At 61.0% G+C, this 20,000-nt stretch overlaps 1 protein-coding gene across 1 annotated transcript in view; it reads left to right on the top strand.

The window, feature by feature from the left end:
• Positions 1–20,000, top strand: part of ecsit (ECSIT signaling integrator) — a 34,447-nt gene that overhangs the window by 11,013 nt on the left and 3,434 nt on the right. Inside the window, exons 2-7 of the mRNA XM_041182380.1 lie at positions 1–121; positions 1,552–1,978; positions 5,662–5,885; positions 9,416–9,473; positions 11,442–11,590; positions 15,001–15,106. The exon at positions 1–121 is cut by the window's left edge and continues 5 nt beyond it. Of these exons, the coding sequence (XP_041038314.1) occupies positions 14–121; positions 1,552–1,978; positions 5,662–5,885; positions 9,416–9,473; positions 11,442–11,590; positions 15,001–15,106 (1,072 nt within the window). The 5' untranslated portion in view covers positions 1–13. The remainder of the gene's footprint in view (positions 122–1,551; positions 1,979–5,661; positions 5,886–9,415; positions 9,474–11,441; positions 11,591–15,000; positions 15,107–20,000) is intronic.

Here is a 20,000-nt window from a genome sequence, read left to right as displayed (position 1 = left end):
CACCATTGAGGGGATGACCTCCATGAGAAGGTGTGCGGTGGCCTTAGGCCCATGTGTCTCTGCCTGTCGAAGGCCCCAGTCCACTCCACAGAAATCCACTGGGAGGATCAACAAATGGCAGGTATGTGGAGTCATCGATGGGACGGTGTAGAGCGAGATTTACTCTGTACCTAACCCCGTGCTGTACCTGCCCTGGGAGTGTTTGATGGGGACAGTGTAGAGGGAGATTTACTCTGTATCTAACACCGTGCTGTACCTGTCCTGGGAGTGTTTGATGGGGACAGTGTAGAGGGAGATTTACTCTGTATCTAACCCTGTGCTGTACCTGTCCTGGGTGTGTTTGATGGGGACAGTGTAGAGGGAGATTTACTCTGTATCTAACCCTGTGTTGTACCTGTCCTGGGAGTGTTTGATGGGGACAGTGTAGAGGGAGCTTTACTCTGTATCTAACCCCGTGCTGTACCTGTCCTGGGAGTGATTGATGGGGACAGTGTAGAGGGAGATTTACTCTGTATCTAACCCTGTGCTGTACCTGTCCTGGGAGTGTTGATGGGGACAGTGTAGAGGGAGGTTTACTCTCTATCTAATCCCATGCTGTACCTGTCCTGGGAGTGTTTGATGGGGACGGTGTAGAGTGAGATTTACTCTGTATCTAACCCCATGCTGTACCTGTCCTGGGAGTGTTTGATGGGGACAGTGTAGAGGGAGATTTACTCTGTATCTAACCCCGTGCTGTACCTGTGCTGGGAGTGTTTGATGGGGACAGTGTAGAGGGACATTTACTCTGTATCTAACCCCATGCTGTACCTGTCCTGGGAGTGTTTGATGGGGACAGTGTAGAGGTAGATTTACTCTGTATCTAACCCCGTGCTGTACCTGTCCTGGGAGTGTTTGATGGGGACAGTGTAGAGGGAGTTTTACTCTGTATCTAACCGCGTGCTGCACCTGTCCTGGGAGTGTTTGATGGGGACAGTGTAGAGGGAGATTTACTCTGTATCTAACCCCGTGCTGTACCTGTCCTGGGAGTGTTTGATGGGGACAGTGTAGAGGGAGATTTACTCTGTATCTAACCCCGTGCTGTACCTGTCCTGGGAGTGTTTGATGGGGACGGTGTAGAGTGAGATTTACTCTGTATCTAACCCCGTGCTGTACCTGCCCTGGGAGTGTTTGATGGGGACAGTGTAGAGGGAGATTTACTCTGTATCTAACCCCGTGCTGTACCTGTCCTGGGAGTGTTTGCTGGGGACAGTGTAGAGGGAGCTTTACTCTGTCTCTACCCCCATGCTGTACCTGTCCTGGGAGTGTTGGATGGGGACAGTGTAGAGGGAGATTTACTCTGTATCTAACCCCGTGCTGTACCTGTCCTGGGAGTGTTTGATGGGGACAGTGTAGAGGGAGATTTACTCTGTATCTAACCCCGTGCTGTACCTGTCCTGGGAGTGTTGGATGGGGACAGTGTAGAGGGAGATTTACTCTGTATGTACCTCTGTGAGGTGCTGCCAGTGTGTGGTGTTGATTTTGTGGAGCATGTTGCTGCTCCTGTCCACACAGAGTCCTCCGGACTGTGCATCGAGGATCCACAGCAGCGCCCGGACCTCCAAGCGTCCGCCCACGAGCTTCCCCGAGTTGGCAGGCCCGAAGAAGGAGGACGGGGAGGGTGAGGGAGCCCTGGTGTCGTACGAGGACCTGTTTGAGGAGGCCTCGCGCCTCTCCAGGACGCGGGACACCTACGAGCGGGTTCTGCGGGCCTTCTGCAGGCGAGACGTCCGGCGCCGCGGCCACGTGGAGTTCATCTACATGGCCCTGCGGAAGATGCCCCAGTTCGGCGTGGAGAGGGAGCTCCCCGTCTACAACATGCTCCTAGACGTCTTCCCCAAGGAGGTCTTCGTGCCCCGCAGCTACATCCAGCGCATGTTCAACCACTTCCCCAGACAGCAGGAGTGTGCTGTCCAGGTCCTCGAGCAGATGGAGAACTACGGTGAGCGCAACTGCCCCTCCCCCACTGTCTACACCGCGTTAGACCCGAATCCCAATGGCTGGGATGCTTCAAACTGTACCTCCCATCCCCATTAACTCAAATCCCAATGGACCCAAACCCCTTCCCGTTTACTCCCACTGTCCACAATCCCAATGGACCCAAACCCCTTCCCGTTTACTCCCACTGTCCACAATCCCAATGGACCCAAACCCCTTCCCGTTCACTCCCACTGTCCACAATCCCAATGGACCCAAACCCCTTCCTGTTCACTCCCACTGTACACAATCCCAATGGACCCAAACCCCTTCCCGTTCATTCCCATTGTACACAATCCCAATCCCAAACCCCTTCCCGTTCACTCCCACTGTCCACAATCCCAATGGACCCAAACCCCTTCCCGTTCATTCCCATTGTACACAATCCCAATCCCAAACCCCTTCCCGTTCACTCCCACTGTCCACAATCCCAATCCCCATCCCGTTCACTCCCACTGTACACAATCCCAATGGACCCAAACCCCTTCCCGTTCACTCCCACTGTCCACAATCCCAATGGACCCAAACCCCTTCCCGTTCACTCCCACTGTACACAATCCCAATGGACCCAAACCCCTTCCTGTTCACTCCCACTGTACACAATCCCAATCCCCATCCCGTTCACTCCCACTGTACACAATCCCAATCCCAAACCCCTTCCCGTTCTCTCCCACTGTACACAATCCCAGTCCCAAACCCCTTCCCGTTCTCTCCCACTGTACACAATCCCAATGGACCCAAACCCCTTCACCTTCACTCCTACTGTACACAATCCCAATGGACCCAAACCCCTTCCCGTTCACTCCCTCTGTACACAATCCCAATGGACCCAAACCCCTTCCTGTTCGCTCCCTCTGTACACAATCCCAATCCCAAACTCCTTCCCGTTCACTTCCACTGTACACAATCCCAAATGATCCAAACCCATTCCCATTCACTCCCACTGTACACAATCCTAATATCAAACCCCTTCCCGTTCACTCCCACTGTACACATTCCCAATGGACCCAAACCCCTTCCCGTTCACTCCCACTGAACACAATCCCAATCCCCATCCCGTTCACTCCCACTGTACACAATCCCAATCCCAAACCCCTTCCCGTTCTCTCCCACTGTACACAATCCCAATCCCAAACCCCTTCCCGTTCTCTCCCACTGTACACAATCCCAATGGACCCAAACCCCTTCCCGTTCACTCCCACTGTACACAATCCCAATCCCAAACCCCTTCCCGTTCACTCCCTCTGTACACAATCCCAATCCCAAACCCCTTCCCGTTCACTCCCACTGTACACAATCCCAATCCCCTTCCCGTTCACTCCCTCTGTACACAATCCCAATGGACCCAAACCCCTTCCTGTTCGCTCCCTCTGTACACAATCCCAATCCCAAACTCCTTCCCGTTCACTTCCACTGTACACAATCCCAAATGATCCAAACCCATTCCCATTCACTCCCACTGTACACAATCCTAATATCAAACCCCTTCTCCTTCACTCCAACTGTACACAATCCCAAATGACCCAAACCCCTTCCTGTTCACTCCCACTGTTCACAATCCCAATGGACCCAAACCCCTTCCCGTTCACTTCCACTGTCCACAATCCCAATCCCAAACCCCTTCCCGTTTACTCCCACTGTCCACAATCCCAATGGACCCAAACCCCTTCCCGTTCACTCCCACTGTACACAATCCCAATCCCAAACCCCTTCCCGTTCACTCCCACTGTACACAATCCCAATGGACCCAAACCCCTTCCCGTTCACTCCCACTGTCCACAATCCCAATGGACCCAAACCCCTTCCCGTTCACTCCCACTGTCCACAATCCCAATGGACCCAAACCCCTTCCTGTTCACTCCCACTGTACACAATCCCAATGGACCCAAACCCCTTCCCGTTCATTCCCATTGTACACAATCCCAATCCCAAACCCCTTCCCGTTCACTCCCACTGTCCACAATCCCAATGGACCCAAACCCCTTCCCGTTCATTCCCATTGTACACAATCCCAATCCCAAACCCCTTCCCGTTCACTCCCACTGTCCACAATCCCAATCCCCATCCCGTTCACTCCCACTGTACACAATCCCAATGGACCCAAACCCCTTCCCGTTCACTCCCACTGTCCACAATCCCAATGGACCCAAACCCCTTCCTGTTCACTCCCACTGTACACAATCCCAATCCCCATCCCGTTCACTCCCACTGTACACAATCCCAATCCCAAACCCCTTCCCGTTCTCTCCCACTGTACACAATCCCAGTCCCAAACCCCTTCCCGTTCTCTCCCACTGTACACAATCCCAATGGACCCAAACCCCTTCACCTTCACTCCTACTGTACACAATCCCAATGGACCCAAACCCCTTCCCGTTCACTCCCTCTGTACACAATCCCAATGGACCCAAACCCCTTCCTGTTCGCTCCCTCTGTACACAATCCCAATCCCAAACTCCTTCCCGTTCACTTCCACTGTACACAATCCCAAATGATCCAAACCCCTTCCCATTCACTGCCACTGTACACAATCCAAATCTCAAACCCCTTCCGTTCACTCCCACTGTACACATTCCCAATGGACCCAAACCCCTTCCCGTTCACTCCCACTGAACACAATCCCAATCCCCATCCCGTTCACTCCCACTGTACACAATCCCAATCCCAAACCCCTTCCCGTTCTCTCCCACTGTACACAATCCCAATCCCAAACCCCTTCCCGTTCTCTCCCACTGTACACAATCCCAATGGACCCAAACCCCTTCCCGTTCACTCCCTCTGTACACAATCCCAATCCCAAACCCCTTCCCGTTCACTCCCACTGTACACAATCCCAATCCCCTTCCCGTTCACTCCCTCTGTACACAATCCCAATGGACCCAAACCCCTTCCTGTTCGCTCCCTCTGTACACAATCCCAATCCCAAACCCCTTCCCGTTCACTTCCACTGTACACAATCCCAATCCCAAACCCCTTCCCGTTTACTCCCACTGTACACAATCCCAATCCCAAACCCCTTCCCGTTCACTCCCACTGTTCACAATCCCCATGGACCCAAACCCTTTCCCATTCATTTAGTGATGGGCTGATGATCCAGGGAGGGATTTGAACAGGAGGATGAGAATTGTAGGGGCTGGAGGAGGTTACAGAGATAGGGAGGGAGGGGATGAGGGAGGTATTTGAACAGGAGGATGAGAATTGTGGGGCTGGAGGAGGTTACAGAGATAGGGAGGGAGGGGGCGAGGGAGGGATTTGAACAGGAGGATGAGAATTGTCGGGGCCGGAGGAGGTTACAGAGATAGGGAGGGAGGGGGTGAGGGAGGGATTGGAACAGGAGGATGAGGATTGTAGGGGCTGGAGGGGTGGGGGGGGTAGTGGGGTGTGTTGTTGGGGGGTGGGTTGAGGGGCTTGGGACGACCTGCCCCTCCCGAGTGGGAGTGGGAAGCCGGAGAGGGGAGCGTGGGGTTGGTCGAGCCTGGAGTGGGGGGGAAGACAGGGGCGTGTGGTCGAGGCTATCGGCTGGGGGGTGCATCGCGGGGCGATGTCGGGGAGCTGGACTCGGGCCGACGGCGGTGGCTTCGCCCGTGCTAACCTGCTGACGATTCCTTTCTCACCCCCCAACCCCCACCCCCTACCCCCGGACCCCAGGGATCCTACCGAACCTGGAAACCAAGGCTCTGTTGATGCAAATCTTCGGCGTTAAGAGCCACCCCATGAGGAAGTTTCAGCGGCTGCTGTACTGGTTCCCCCGGTTTAAGCACGTCAACCCCTTCCCGGTCCCCCAGCCCCTCCCGCCGGACCCCGTGGAGTTGGCCCGGCTCAGCCTCCAGCGTATCGCCAACGACCTTGGCAGCCGGGTCACCGTCTACCAGGTAAGCTCCGCCGGAGAGCGGGGGGGGGACACTCTGGGCAAGTGGAGCCGGGTTTGGGGGGGGTGGGGGGGAGAGGGGGAGGGCGGGCGCCGGGCGGTGTGTTTGGTGGGTGGGGTGGGGCGCTGTTGCCGGTGGACTGTGGGTGGTTCAGGGGAAACCAGGCCGGACACTGATATCTGTCCCGCCCCGCGTCCCGGGCAGACCCCTGGGCCAGGGGGTTGCCAGGCTCTTCCACTCAGGTGGAAGGATTGAGGGGGCCAAACCGCCTTCCCCACCTCCGCAACGCCCATTTCACCCCTGCCGACCTCCGGCCCCGGCTTGACCTCGCGCTCCTGCCTCCCGCGGCCCCGGTTTGACCCTGCCTCCCGCGACCCCGGTTTGACCCTGCCTCCCGCGGCCCCGGTTTGACCCTGCCTCCTGCGGCCCCGGTTTGACCCTGCCTCCCGCGGCCCCGGTTTGACCCTGCCTCCCGCGGCCCCGGTTCGACCCTGCCTCCCGCGACCCCGGTTCGACCCTGCCTCCCGCGACCCCGGTTTGACCCTGCCTCCCGCGACCCCGGTTTGACCCTGCCTCCCGCGACCCCGGTTTGACCCTGCCTCCCGCGACCCCGGTTTGACCCTGCCTCCCGCGACCCCGGTTTGACCCTGCCTCCCGCGACCCCGGTTTGACCCTGCCTCCCGCGACCCCGGTTTGACCCTGCCTCCCGCGACCCCGGTTTGACCCTGCCTCCCGCGGCCCCGGTTTGACCCTGCCTCCCGCGGCCCCGGTTTGACCCTGCCTCCCGCGGCCCCGGTTTGACCCTGCCTCCCGCGGCCCCGGTTTGACCCTGCCTCCCGCGACCCCGGTTTGACCCTGCCTCCCGCGACCCCGGTTTGACCCTGCCTCCCGCGACCCCGGTTTGACCCTGCCTCCCGCGACCCCGGTTTGACCCTGCCTCCCGCGACCCCGGTTTGACCCTGCCACCCCGCGACCCCGGTTTGACCCTGCCTCCCGCGACCCCGGTTTGACCCTGCCTCCCGCGACCCCGGTTTGACCCTGCCTCCCGCGACCCCGATTCGACCCTGCCTCCCGCGACCCCGGTTCGACCCTGCCTCCCGCGACCCCGGTTCGACCCTGCCTCCCGCGACCCCGGTTCGACCCTGCCTCCCGCGACCCCGGTTCGACCCTGCCTCCCGCGACCCCGGTTCGACCCTGCCTCCCGCGACCCCCGGTTCGACCCTGCCTCCCGCGACCCCGGTTCGACCCTGCCTCCCGCGACCCCGGTTCGACCCTGCCTCCCGCGACCCCGGTTCGACCCTGCCTCCCGCGACCCCCGGTTCGACCCTGCCTCCCGCGACCCCGGTTCGACCCTGCCTCCCGCGACCCCGGTTCGACCCTGCCTCCCGCGACCCCGGTTCGACCCTGCCTCCCGCGACCCCGGTTCGACCCTGCCTCCCGCGACCCCGGTTCGACCCTGCCTCCCGCGACCCCGGTTCGACCCTGCCTCCCGCGACCCCCGGTTCGACCCTGCCTCCCGCGACCCCGGTTCGACCCTGCCTCCCGCGACCCCGGTTCGACCCTGCCTCCCGCGACCCCGGTTCGACCCTGCCTCCCGCGACCCCGGTTCGACCCTGCCTCCCGCGACCCCGGTTCGACCCTGCCTCCCGCGACCCCGGTTCGACCCTGCCTCCCGCGACCCCGGTTCGACCCTGCCTCCCGCGACCCCGGTTCGACCCTGCCTCCCGCGACCCCGGTTCGACCCTGCCTCCCGCGACCCCGGTTCGACCCTGCCTCCCGCGACCCCGGTTCGACCCTGCCTCCCGCGACCCCGGTTTGACCCTGCCTCCCGCGACCCCGGTTTGACCCTGCCTCCCGCGACCCCGGTTTGACCCTGCCTCCCGCGACCCCGGTTTGACCCTGCCTCCCGCGGCCCCGGTTTGACCCTGCCTCCCGCGGCCCCGGTTTGACCCTGCCTCCCGCGACCCCGGTTTGACCCTGCCTCCCGCGACCCCGGTTTGACCCTGCCTCCCGCGACCCCGGTTTGACCCTGCCTCCCGCGACCCCGGTTTGACCCTGCCTCCCGCGACCCCGGTTTGACCCTGCCTCCCGCGACCCCGGTTTGACCCTGCCTCCCGCGACCCCGGTTTGACCCTGCCACCCGCGACCCCGGTTTGACCCTGCCTCCCGCGACCCCGGTTGGACCCTGCCTCCCGCGACCCCGGTTGGACCCTGCCTCCCGCGACCCCGGTTCGACCCTGCCTCCCGCGACCCCGGTTCGACCCTGCCTCCCGCGACCCCGGTTCGACCCTGCCTCCCGCGACCCCGGTTCGACCCTGCCTCCCGCGACCCCGGTTCGACCCTGCCTCCCGCGACCCCGGTTCGACCCTGCCTCCCGCGACCCCGGTTCGACCCTGCCTCCCGCGACCCCGGTTCGACCCTGCCTCCCGCGACCCCGGTTCGACCCTGCCTCCCGCGACCCCGGTTCGACCCTGCCTCCCGCGACCCCGGTTCGACCCTGCCTCCCGCGACCCCGGTTCGACCCTGCCTCCCGCGACCCCGGTTCGACCCTGCCTCCCGCGACCCCGGTTCGACCCTGCCTCCCGCGACCCCGGTTCGACCCTGCCTCCCGCGACCCCGGTTCGACCCTGCCTCCCGCGACCCCGGTTCGACCCTGCCTCCCGCGACCCCGGTTCGACCCTGCCTCCCGCGACCCCCGGTTCGACCCTGCCTCCCGCGACCCCGGTTCGACCCTGCCTCCCGCGACCCCGGTTCGACCCTGCCTCCCGCGACCCCGGTTCGACCCTGCCTCCCGCGACCCCGGTTCGACCCTGCCTCCCGCGACCCCGGTTCGACCCTGCCTCCCGCGACCCCGGTTCGACCCTGCCTCCCGCGACCCCGGTTCGACCCTGCCTCCCGCGACCCCGGTTCGACCCTGCCTCCCGCGACCCCGGTTCGACCCTGCCTCCCGCGACCCCGGTTCGACCCTGCCTCCCTCGACCCCGGTTTGACCCTGCCTCCCGCGACCCCGGTTTGACCCTGCCTCCCGCGACCCCGGTTTGACCCTGCCTCCCGCGACCCCGGTTTGACCCTGCCTCCCGCGACCCCGGTTTGACCCTGCCTCCCGCGACCCCGGTTTGACCCTGCCTCCCGCGACCCCGGTTTGACCCTGCCTCCCGCGACCCCGGTTTGACCCTGCCTCCCGCGACCCCCGGTTTGACCCTGCCTCCCGCGACCCCGGTTTGACCCTGCCTCCCGCGACCCCGGTTTGACCCTGCCTCCCGCGACCCCGGTTTGACCCTGCCTCCCCCTCTCCCTGACCCCGGTTTGACCTTGTCTCCCCCTCTCCCTGACCCCGGTTTGACCTTGTCTCCCCCTCACCCCGTGACCCCGGTTTGACACTGCCTCCCCCTCACCCCGTGACCCCGGTTTGACCCTGCCTCCCCCCTCCCCCCTCCCCCGTGACCCTGGTTTGAGATTTGAGCCTCGGCGATCCCCTGTCCCCCACCCCTTCACCTCAGTCTAATTCCTCAGATTCCCTGTTACCTTCGCAGGAGCCTCGTTCGTACCTGGGAGCAGACGGCCGGGAGATCCACCTGTCACACATCGTAGGTGAGCAACCCCTGTCTCTCTTTCTCTCTCTCTCTCGTCTCTCGCCTTGCACAGGGGCCGCACTGACAGGTAGCGGAGAGCGGGGAGGAGCGACCCCCCGAGGGAGAGTTTGGTGGGCGGGGGGGTGGGGTGTGGGGGTGCCAACCCTCGCTGGGCCTTTTGTGAGGACAGGGACCAGGATTGAGGAATATTCATGGCTGGTGGGCCAGGAATGTGGGACTGAGGTTCCAGTCAGATCAGCCGCGGTCTTATCAACTGACAGAGCAGACTCGAGGGGCTGAATGGCCCACTGCTCCTCAACTCGACACTCGAAATGAGGAGCTCCCATTTGGGACTGAGTTGAGGAGGAATTCCTCCTCTCCGATGAACGTTAGCCTCTGGAATCTTCATTCCGCAACCCCCCCCCACCCCCCGCAACCGAGAGCGGTGGAGACTGGATCATTGACTCTACTCGGGGCCGAGCTGGACAGATTCTCGATCGACCAGGGCGTCAATGTGAGGTTCTCCACTTTGGTAGCAAACACAGGAAGGCAGATTATTATCTGAATGGCTATAAATTGAGAGAGGGGAATGTGCAACGAGACCTGGGTGTCCTTGTACACCAGTCGCTGAAGGTAAGCATGTAGGTGCAGCAGGTGGTAAAGAAGGCAAATGGTGTGTTGGTCTTCATAGTCAGAGGATTCGAGTACAGGAACAGGGATGTCTTGCTGCAATTGTACAGGGCCTTGGTGAGACCACACCTGGAATATCGTGTGCAGTTTTGGTCTCCTTATCTGAGGAAGGATGTTCTTGCTATAGAGGGAGTACAGCGAAGGTTTACCGGACTGATTCCTTATCTGAGGAAGGATGTACTTGCTATAGAGGGAGTGTAGCGAAGGTTTACCAGACTGATTCCTTATCTGAGGACGGATGTACTTGCTATAGAGGGAGAGCAGCGAAGGTTTACCAGACTGATTCCTTATCTGAGGACGGATATACTTGCTATAGAGGGAATATTGCGAAGGTTTACCAGACTGATTCCTTATCTGAGGAAGGATGTACTTGCTATAGAGGGAATATTGCGAAGGTTTACCAGACTGATTCCTTATCTGAGGAAGGATGTACTTGCTATAGAGGGAGAGCAGCGAAGGTTTACCAGACTGATTCCTGGGATGGCAGGACTGACATATGAGGAGAGATTGAGTCGGTTAGGATTATATTCGCTGGAATTCAGAAGAATGAGAGGGGGATCTCATAGAAACCTATAAAATTCTAACAGGACTAGACAGGGCAGATGCAGGAAGGATGTTCCCGATGGTGGGGGGAGTCCAGAACCAGGGGTCACAGTCTGAGGATATGGGGTGGACCATTTAGGACGGAGATGAGGAGAAATGTCTTCACCCAGAGAGGGGTGAGACTGTGGAATTCGCTACCCCAGAAAGTAGTTGAGACCAAAACGTTGTATGTTTTCAAGAAGGAGTTAGATATAGCTCTTGGGACGAAAGGGATCAAAGGGTATGGGGAGAAAGCGGGAGCAGGTTATTGAGTTGGGATGATCAGCCATGATCGTAATGAATGGGGGAGCAGACTCAAAGGGCTGAATGGCCTCCTCCTGCTCCTAGTCTCTATGTTGCTAATGGCTGTCGGGGGTGAGGCAGGAAAAGTGGAGCTGAGACCACAGTCAGATCAGCTGCAATCTTACTGAGCAGTGGAGCCAGCTAGAGGGGCTGAGCGGCCTACACCTGCTCCAGATCGCCTGTGCCCCTTGTGCCAGTTTTGCAACCAGGTGCCCAACCTGTGTATTCTGGTGCTTAACATGGACGAGAAGAGGGACCCGGCACCACCCCCCCCCCCCAACGCCCAGGAAGGGGACAGGTCTCTGTGCAAGGCACAGCATGGAGCATTTGTCCGAGAGTGACGTGCATTGCAGTGCGAGTGCAGGTGGAGTGTGCGAAGTAATTGCCTCTCCCTCTTCCCACCCCCTTCCAGGGATCCAAAGCCCTGACCAGCGAGATCTCCTGGCCCAGCACGATCACCGGCATCCCGTGTTCGTCGAGGGCCCGTTCCCCCTCTGGCTCCGCAGGACCTGCGTGCATTACTACATTCTCCGCAGCGACCCCCTGCCCCCCGACGCCAAGGTGAGTGGGACCGGGAGTCGACGTCAGTGGAATCCGAGCAGGCTGGCAAATTCAAAACCAAAGACCCAGAGCTTTCTTTACTGAGAGAGTTTGTTGACTGCAGTCTAAAGGTCCCCTCGCACGCCCAGTGTCCCAGCTGTCCCCCATTTATACGTGCTGAACGTACTTAACTGTTGGTGAAGTCAAAACCAAGACACAGAGCGTTTCTTTACTCTGATAGTTCATTGACTTCAGTCTCATGGCTTTCCTTGCACACCCAGTGTCCCAGCTGTCCCCCATTTATACATGCTGAACGTACTTAACTGTTGGTGAAGTCAAAACCAAGACACAGAGCGTTTCTTTACTCTGATAGTTCATCGACTTCAGTCTCATGGCTGTCCTTGCACACCCAGTGTCCCAGCTGTCCCCTATTTATACATGCTTAACATTTTTAATTAAACAATGCCCATAACCTGTGTACCTTAATATTATTAACGGTCTGTCCTAGTTTTCCATACGGTAATCCAGTCTATCCCATTCCCCAGTGCTCTCCCTGTCACCTGTGCAAATTTATTTCCTTCGAGTGCGCATCCAGTTTCCTGTCGGAAATGTTCTTCATCTAGTCTTCCACCACCCTCGTGGGCAGCGAGTTCCAGGTCATTGTCACTCGCTGCGCTGCAAAGGTTCTTCCCCACGTTTCTCCACGCCGACATGTCTTGCCCAAAGCCTTAAATCTGTATCCCCGCCAGTCGTTGCACCATCAGCCAACGGGAATGGCTTTCCTTTGACTGCCTTATCCAAAACTGCTCTCGCCTCGGACGCCTGGATCAGATCTTCCCTCCAACCTCACCTTGCCGCTGAAGATTCTCCCCCCCCCCCCCCCCCACCCCCCCCCCATCCCTGGAACCGTTCGGGTAAATCTCTGTCCGCACACACCCCATCGAGGACCCCTCGCGTCCCTCCTGAAGTGCGGCGACTGGAATCAGAAAGGTAGAAACTAGGAGCAGGAGGAGGCCATTCGGCCCTTCGAGCCTGCTCCGCCATTCCGATGTGGTCACGGCTGTTCCTCTATCTCCACACCGAACTCCCGCTCTCTCCCCGTGTCTCTTAACTGCTTTAGAGCCCCTTCTTAAATATATTCAGTGTCTTGTCCCCCACAGCCCTCTGTGGTAGAGAATGCCACAGGTTCACCACCCTCTGAGCGAAGAGGCTTCTCCTCACGTCAGTCCTAAATGGTCTACCCCGTATCCTGAGACTGTGACCCCTCGCTCTAGATCCCCCACCACCCCCCCCCCACCCCCACTGAGCGCCCCCCTTCCTTGACCAAGCCCGTGATCCCCATGGGCTCCGCTTAATACCCTCTCGGTATGTCCGGGCGCCTTCAAGGGTCCGTGTGCATCAACCCCAGCCTGTGCCCCACCGACCCCACCGAGACTATGTCCCCAAACCCGCCACCCGACCCCCCCGAGACTAAGTCCCCAAACCCTCCCCCCGACCCCCGACCACCCCCGAGACTATGTCCCCAAACCCGCCACCCGACCCCCCCCTGAGACTATGTCCCCAAACCCGCCACCGACCCCCGACCCCCCCGAGACTATGTCCCCAAACCCGCCACCGACCCCCGACCCCCCCCGAGACTATGTCCCCAAACCCGCCACCCCGACCCCCCCCGAGACTATGTCCCCAAACCCGCCACCCGACCCCCCCCGAGACTATGTCCCCAAACCCGCCACCGACCCCCGATCCCACCCGAGACTATGTCCCCAAACCCTCCACCGACCCCCGACCCCCCCGAGACTAAGTCCCCAAACCCTCCCCCCGACCCCCGACCACCCCCGAGACTATGTCCCCAAACCCGCCTGACTCCCCGACCCCCATGTCCCCAAACACGCCACCCGACATCTGACACCCCCGAGACTATGTCCCCAAACCCCCCCCCCGACCCCCCCCCCCCCCGAGACAATGTCCCCAAACCGGCCACCCTTTCCGCTCTATCCACCCACGCCCTCTCGTCCAGATTCTGCCTGCCAACCCAGCTCAAGTTGGCGCACTCCCTTACCAAAGCAGGCATTCATCAAGCACGTGGGACTGATGGACCCGACCGGTATTTCCATAGTCACCGTGACTGGACTAACGCTTTGCTCCCCCAGCTTACCGATGAATTGACTTTAAGTTGTCACTCGGTGGGACAAGCGTCTCCCACCCGTCACGACAATCGCACGAATAAGACCGTAAGACCATAGGAGCAGAAATTAGGCCATTCGGCCCATCGAGTCTGCTCCGCCATTCACTCATGGCTGATACGTTTCTCAACCCCATTCTCCCGCCTTCTCCCTGTAACCTTTGAGCCCCTTACCAATCAAGAACCTATCTATCTCGCTCTTAAATACACCCAATGACCTGGCCTCCACAGCCTTCTGTGGCAATGAATTCCATAGATTCACCACTCTCTGGCTAAAGAAGTTTCTCCTCATCTCTGTTCTAAAAGGTCTTCCCTTTACTCTGAGGCTGTGCCCTCGGGTCCTAGTCTCTCCTACTCATGGAAACATCTTCCCCACGTCCACTCTATCCAGGCCTTTCAGTATTCTGTAAGTTTCAATCAGATCCCCCCCTCATCCTTCTAACCTCCATCGAGTATAGACCCAGAGTCCTCAAATGTTCCTCATATGTTAAGCCTTTCATTCCTGGGATCGTACTCGTGAACCTCCTCTGGACCCTCTCCAGGGCCAGCACATCCTTCCTGAGATACGGGGCCCAAAATTGCTCACAATATTCTAAATGTGGTCTGACCAGAGCCTTATAAAGCCTCAGCAGTACATCCCTGTTTTTATATTCTAGTCCTCTCGAAATAAATGCCAACATTGCATTTACCTTCCTAACTACCGACTCAACCTGCAAGTTAACCTTAAGAGAATCCTGGACTAGGACTCCCAAGTCCCTTTGCACCCCAGATTTCTGAATTCTCTCCCCATTTGGAAAATAGTCTATGCCTCTATTCTTTCTACTAAAGTGCATGACCTCACACTTCCCCACGTTGTATCCCAAACAAGTGCCAAAATTTCAGAGCATCGCAACAGGAGAAAAGGGTGCTGATCCGATTGGTTGGCAAATTGACTCGGATTGGCTGAAGTGTTGCCATGGAGAAAGCAACAGGGAACTCCCCTCACTTCCACATAGCACTCCCTCAGTACAGGCACCGGGGGGCTGAGGGCGGAGGGGGGAGGGAGTAGGTTGGGGGGGAAGTGTCGGCCTGGTTTTTGGGGGTCGAGCCTCTGCAGTGGGGACTCAAGCCCCCCAAAATCACCGGACTCGGACGTGGCCGACTCTCCCCAGCGAGGCCGGTCAACGGCTAAAGCGAGCGGGCGTCGCCCGTGAGTGGTCAACCAGAGCGGCCGCCCTCCTGACCTCTGCCCCTTGTGACCCCTCGGCAGGCTCCCCGAGAGGTCGACCCCGAGCGCAGCCTCGCCTACCCCCTGCGGATGGACTTTGACCTGGAGCGTGACCTCGGCGATGACGATGAGCTGGACGTCGATGAAGGTAACGGTCGTGGGCCTGTATCCCCCCACCCCCGGACCCCTACCCCCCCCATCCCCCCACCCCTCATCGAATCTCCACCAAGGTGTCCAGCCCTGTGTTTGTCTGCAAGATGGCCGCCGTGACAAGGCTGCTGATTGGCCAACTCCCGCGCTCGGGGTAGCGAATGGGCCGCGCGGGAACCGAAGGAGGCCGTTCAGCCCCTCGATCCCGTTCTGCCCTCTTCCTCTACCCCACCCCCCCCCCACCCAGCCCCGAACGCCACAGTCTGCATTCGGATAGCACCTGTCGCTCTGGGGGAGTATCAGGAGAGGGGAGATTTGATCCCCCAGCCAAACAGGGGGCAGACGTTTCGGGGCAGGCGACACAAGCTCGCTCAGGGGGAGAGAGAGAGAGAGAGGATGGGGGGTTGGAGAGAACCTCTTAAAGGAGGGAGGAGAGAGAGAGAGAGAGAGAGAGAGAGAGGCGGAGAGGTTTAGGGACGAGGTTCCAGAGCTGAGGGTCCAACCCCAGGCAGCTGAAGGCCCGGCCGCCAATGGCGAAGCGATGGGGAATCGGGGGGATGCTCAAGAGGCCGGAATGGGAGGAGGGCAGTGATCTCGGAGGGTTGTAGGAGGTTACAGAGATAGGGAGGGAGGGGTTGAGGGAGGGATTTGAACAGGAGGATGAGAATTGTAGGGGCTGGAGGAGGTTACAGAGATAGGGAGGGAGGGGGTGAGGGAGGGACTTGAACAGGAGGATGAGAATTGTCGGGGCTGGAGGAGGTTACAGAGATAGGGAGGGAGGGAGTGAGGGAGGGATTTGAACAGGAGGATGAGAATTGTAGGGGCTGGAGGAGGTTACAGCGATAGGGAGGGAGAGCGTGAGGGAGGGATTGGAACAGGAGGAGGAGAATCGTAGGGGCTGGAGGAGGTTACAGAGATAGGGAGGGAGGGGGTGAGGGAGGGACTTGAACAGGGGGACGAGTGTTTGACACTCGAGGCGTTGCCGGAGTGGGAGCCGGCGTGGGGTCAGCGAGCACCGGGAGGGGGCGGGGGGCGTGAGAGAGAGAGTTCGGAAGCGGGGTGGGTCAGCGGAGTTCTGGGACCAGCGGAAGTTTACGGTGGGTGGGGGGGCCGGAGGCCGGAGTGGTCAGCGTCCACGGGATGGAGTCCGGAGGGGGGGGAAACGGAGGCTCGGACGAGGGCTCCCGCAGCTGATGAGCTGGGGTGGGCAGTGCTGGACGGTGTTACGGAGGAGGGCCGAGTAAGGCCGCAGCCATGAGGTGGACGTGTGAAGGTCATCCCAGGATCAGGTGTGGTGTCTGGACTGTGACCGGTGTGGGTCAGTGTGAGATAGTGGCCGGGGAGAGGGAGGGAGGGAGTGATCGTGCTGTGGTACCGGACCCTCGGACTCTCCCTGGGGACGGAGGGAGTGATCCTGCTGTGGTACCGGACCCTCGGACTCTCCCTGGGGAGGGAGGGAGTGATCCTGCTGTGGTACCGGACCCTCGGACTCTCCCTGGGGAGGGAGGGAGTGATCCTGCTGTGGTACCGGACCCTCGGTCTCTCCCTGGGGAGGGAGGGAGTGATCCTGCTGTGGTACCGGACCCTCGGACTCTCCCTGGGGAGGGAGGGAGTGATCCTGCTGTGGTACCGGACCCTCGGTCTCTCCCTGGGGAGGGAGGGAGTGATCCTGCTGTGGTACCGGACCCTCGGACTCTCCCTGGGGAGGGAGGGAGTGATCCTGCTGTGGTACCGGACCCTCGGACTCTCCCTGGGGAGGGAGGGAGTGATCCTGCTGTGGTACCGGACCCTCGGACTCTCCCTGGGGAGGGAGGGGGTGATCGTGCTGTGGTACCGGACCCTCGGACTCTCCCTGGGGTGGGAGGGAGTGATCCTGCTGTGGTACCGGACCCTCGGACTCTCCCTGGTGAGGGAGGGAGTGATCCTGCTGTGGTACCGGACCCTCGGACTCTCCCTGGGGAGGGAGGGGGTGATCCTGCTGTGGTACCGGACCCTCGGACTCTCCCTGGGGAGGGAGGGGGTGATCCTGCTGTGGTACCGGACCCTCGGTCTCTCCCTGGGGAGGGAGGGAGTGATCGTGCTGTGGTACCGGACCCTCGGTCTCTCCCTGGGGACGGAGGGAGTGATCCTGCTGTGGTACCGGACCCTCGGTCTCTCCCTGGGGAGGGAGGGAGTGATCCTGCTGTGGTACCGGACCCTCGGTCTCTCCCTGGGGAGGGAGGGAGTGATCCTGCTGTGGTACCGGACCCTCGGTCTCTCCCTGGGGAGGGAGGGAGTGATCCTGCTGTGGTACCGGACCCTCGGACACTCCCTGGGGAGGGAGGGAGTGATCGTGCTGTGGTACCGGACCCTCGGTCTCTCCCTGGGGAGGGAGGGAGTGATCCTGCTGTGGTACCGGACCCTCGGACTCTCCCTGGGGACGGAGGGAGTGATCCTGCTGTGGTACCGGACCCTCGGACTCTCCCTGGGGAGGGAGGGGGTGATCGTGCTGTGGTACTGGACCCTCGGACTCTCCCTGGGGAGGGAGGGGGTGATCGTGCTGTGGTACCGGACCCTCGGTCTCCCCCTGGGGTGGGAGGGAGTGATCCTGCTGTGGTACCGGACCCTCGGTCTCTCCCTGGGGAGGGAGGGAGTGATCCTGCTGTGGTACCGGACCCTCGGACTCTCCCTGGGGAGGGAGGGAGTGATCCTGCTGTGGTACCGGACCCTCGGACTCTCCCTGGGGAGGGAGGGAGTGATCCTGCTGTGGTACCGGACCCTCGGACTCTCCCTGGGGAGGGAGGGGGTGATCCTGCTGTGGTACCGGACCCTCGGACTCTCCCTGGGGAGGGAGGGAGTGATCCTGCTGTGGTACCGGACCCTCGGACTCTCCCTGGGGTGGGAGGGAGTGATCGTGCTGTGGTACCGGACCCTCGGACTCTCCCTGGGGTGGGAGGGAGTGATCCTGCTGTGGTACCGGACCCTCGGTCTCTCCCTGGGGAGGGAGGGAGTGATCCTACTGTGGTACCGGACCCTCACTGGGGAGGGAGGGAGTGATCGTGCTGTGGTACCGGACCCTCGGACTCTCCCTGGGGAGGGAGGGGGTGATCCTGCTGTGGTACCGGACCCTCGAACTCTCCCTGGGGAGGGAGGGGGTGATCCTGCTGTGGTACTGGACCCTCGGACTCTCCCTGGGGACGGAGGGAGTGATCCTGCTGTGGTACCGGACCCTCGGACTCTCCCTGGGGAGGGAGGGGGTGATCGTGCTGTGGTACCGGACCCTCGGACTCTCCCTGGGGTGGGAGGGAGTGATCCTGCTGTGGTACCGGACCCTCACTGGGGAGGGAGGGAGTGATCCTGCTGTGGTACCGGACCCTCGGACTCTCCCTGGGGAGGGAGGGAGTGATCGTGCTGTGGTACCGGACCCTCGGACTCTCCCTGGGGAGGGAGGGAGTGATCCTGCTGTGGTACCGGACCCTCGGACTCTCCCTGGGGAGGGAGGGAGTGATCGTGCTGTGGTACCGGACCCTCGGACACTCCCTGGGGAGGGAGGGAGTGATCCTGCTGTGGTAACGGACCCTCGGTCTCTCCCTGGGGAGGGAGGGAGTGATCCTGCTGTGGTACCGGACCCTCGGACTCTCCCTGGGGAGGGAGGGAGTGATCCTGCTGTGGTACCGGACCCTCGGACTCTCCCTGGGGAGGGAGGGAGTGATCCTGCTGTGGTACCGGACCCTCGGACTCTCCCTGGGGAGGGAGGGAGTGATCCTGCTGTGGTACCGGACCCTCGGACTCTCCCTGGGGAGGGAGGGGGTGATCGTGCTGTGGTACCGGACCCTCGGACTCTCCCTGGGGTGGGAGGGAGTGATCGTGCTGTGGTACCGGACCCTCGGACTCTCCCTGGGGAGGGAGGGAGTGATCCTGCTGTGTCACCGGACCCTCGGACTCTCCCTGCGGAGGGAGGGAGTGATCCTGCTGTGGTACCGGACACTCCCTGGGGAGGGAGGGAGTGATCCTGCTGTGGTACCGGACCCTCGGACTCTCCCTGGGGTGGGAGGGAGTGATCCTGCTGTGGTACCGGACCCTCGGTCTCTCCCTGGGGAGGGAGGGAGTGATCCTACTGTGGTACCGGACCCTCACTGGGGAGGGAGGGAGTGATCGTGCTGTGGTACCGGACCCTCGGACTCTCCCTGGGGAGGGAGGGGGTGATCCTGCTGTGGTACCGGACCCTCGAACTCTCCCTGGGGAGGGAGGGGGTGATCCTGCTGTGGTACCGGACCCTCGGACTCTCCCTGGGGAGGGAGGGGGTGATCGTGCTGTGGTACCGGACCCTCGGACTCTCCCTGGGGTGGGAGGGAGTGATCCTGCTGTGGTACCGGACCCTCACTGGGGAGGGAGGGAGTGATCCTGCTGTGGTACCGGACCCTCGGACTCTCCCTGGGGTGGGAGGGAGTGATCGTGCTGTGGTACCGGACCCTCGGACTCTCCCTGGGGAGGGAGGGAGTGATCCTGCTGTGGTACCGGACCCTCGGTCTCTCCCTGGGGAGGGAGGGAGTGATCCTGCTGTGGTACCGGACCCTCGGACTCTCCCTGGGGAGGGAGGGAGTGATCGTGTTGTGGTACTGGACCCTCGGACTCTCCCTGGGGAGGGAGGGAGTGATCGTGCTGTGGTACCGGACCCTCGGACTCTCCCTGGGGAGGGAGGGAGTGATCGTGCTGTGGTACCGGACCCTCGGACTCTCCCTGGGGTGGGAGGGAGGGATCCTGCTGTGGTACCGGACCCTCGGACTCTCCCTGGGGACGGAGGGAGTGATCCTGCTGTGGTACCGGACCCTCGGACTCTCCCTGGGGAGGGAGGGAGTGATCCTGCTGTGGTACCGGACCCTCGGACTCTCCCTGGGGAGGGAGGGAGTAAT

Source organism: Carcharodon carcharias (genome assembly GCF_017639515.1).
Source record: "Carcharodon carcharias isolate sCarCar2 chromosome 39 unlocalized genomic scaffold, sCarCar2.pri SUPER_39_unloc_6, whole genome shotgun sequence".
Taxonomy (NCBI): domain Eukaryota; kingdom Metazoa; phylum Chordata; class Chondrichthyes; order Lamniformes; family Lamnidae; genus Carcharodon; species Carcharodon carcharias.
The sequence above is the reverse complement of the archived record's forward strand: the minus strand, read 5'-3'. Positions and strand labels throughout refer to the sequence as shown.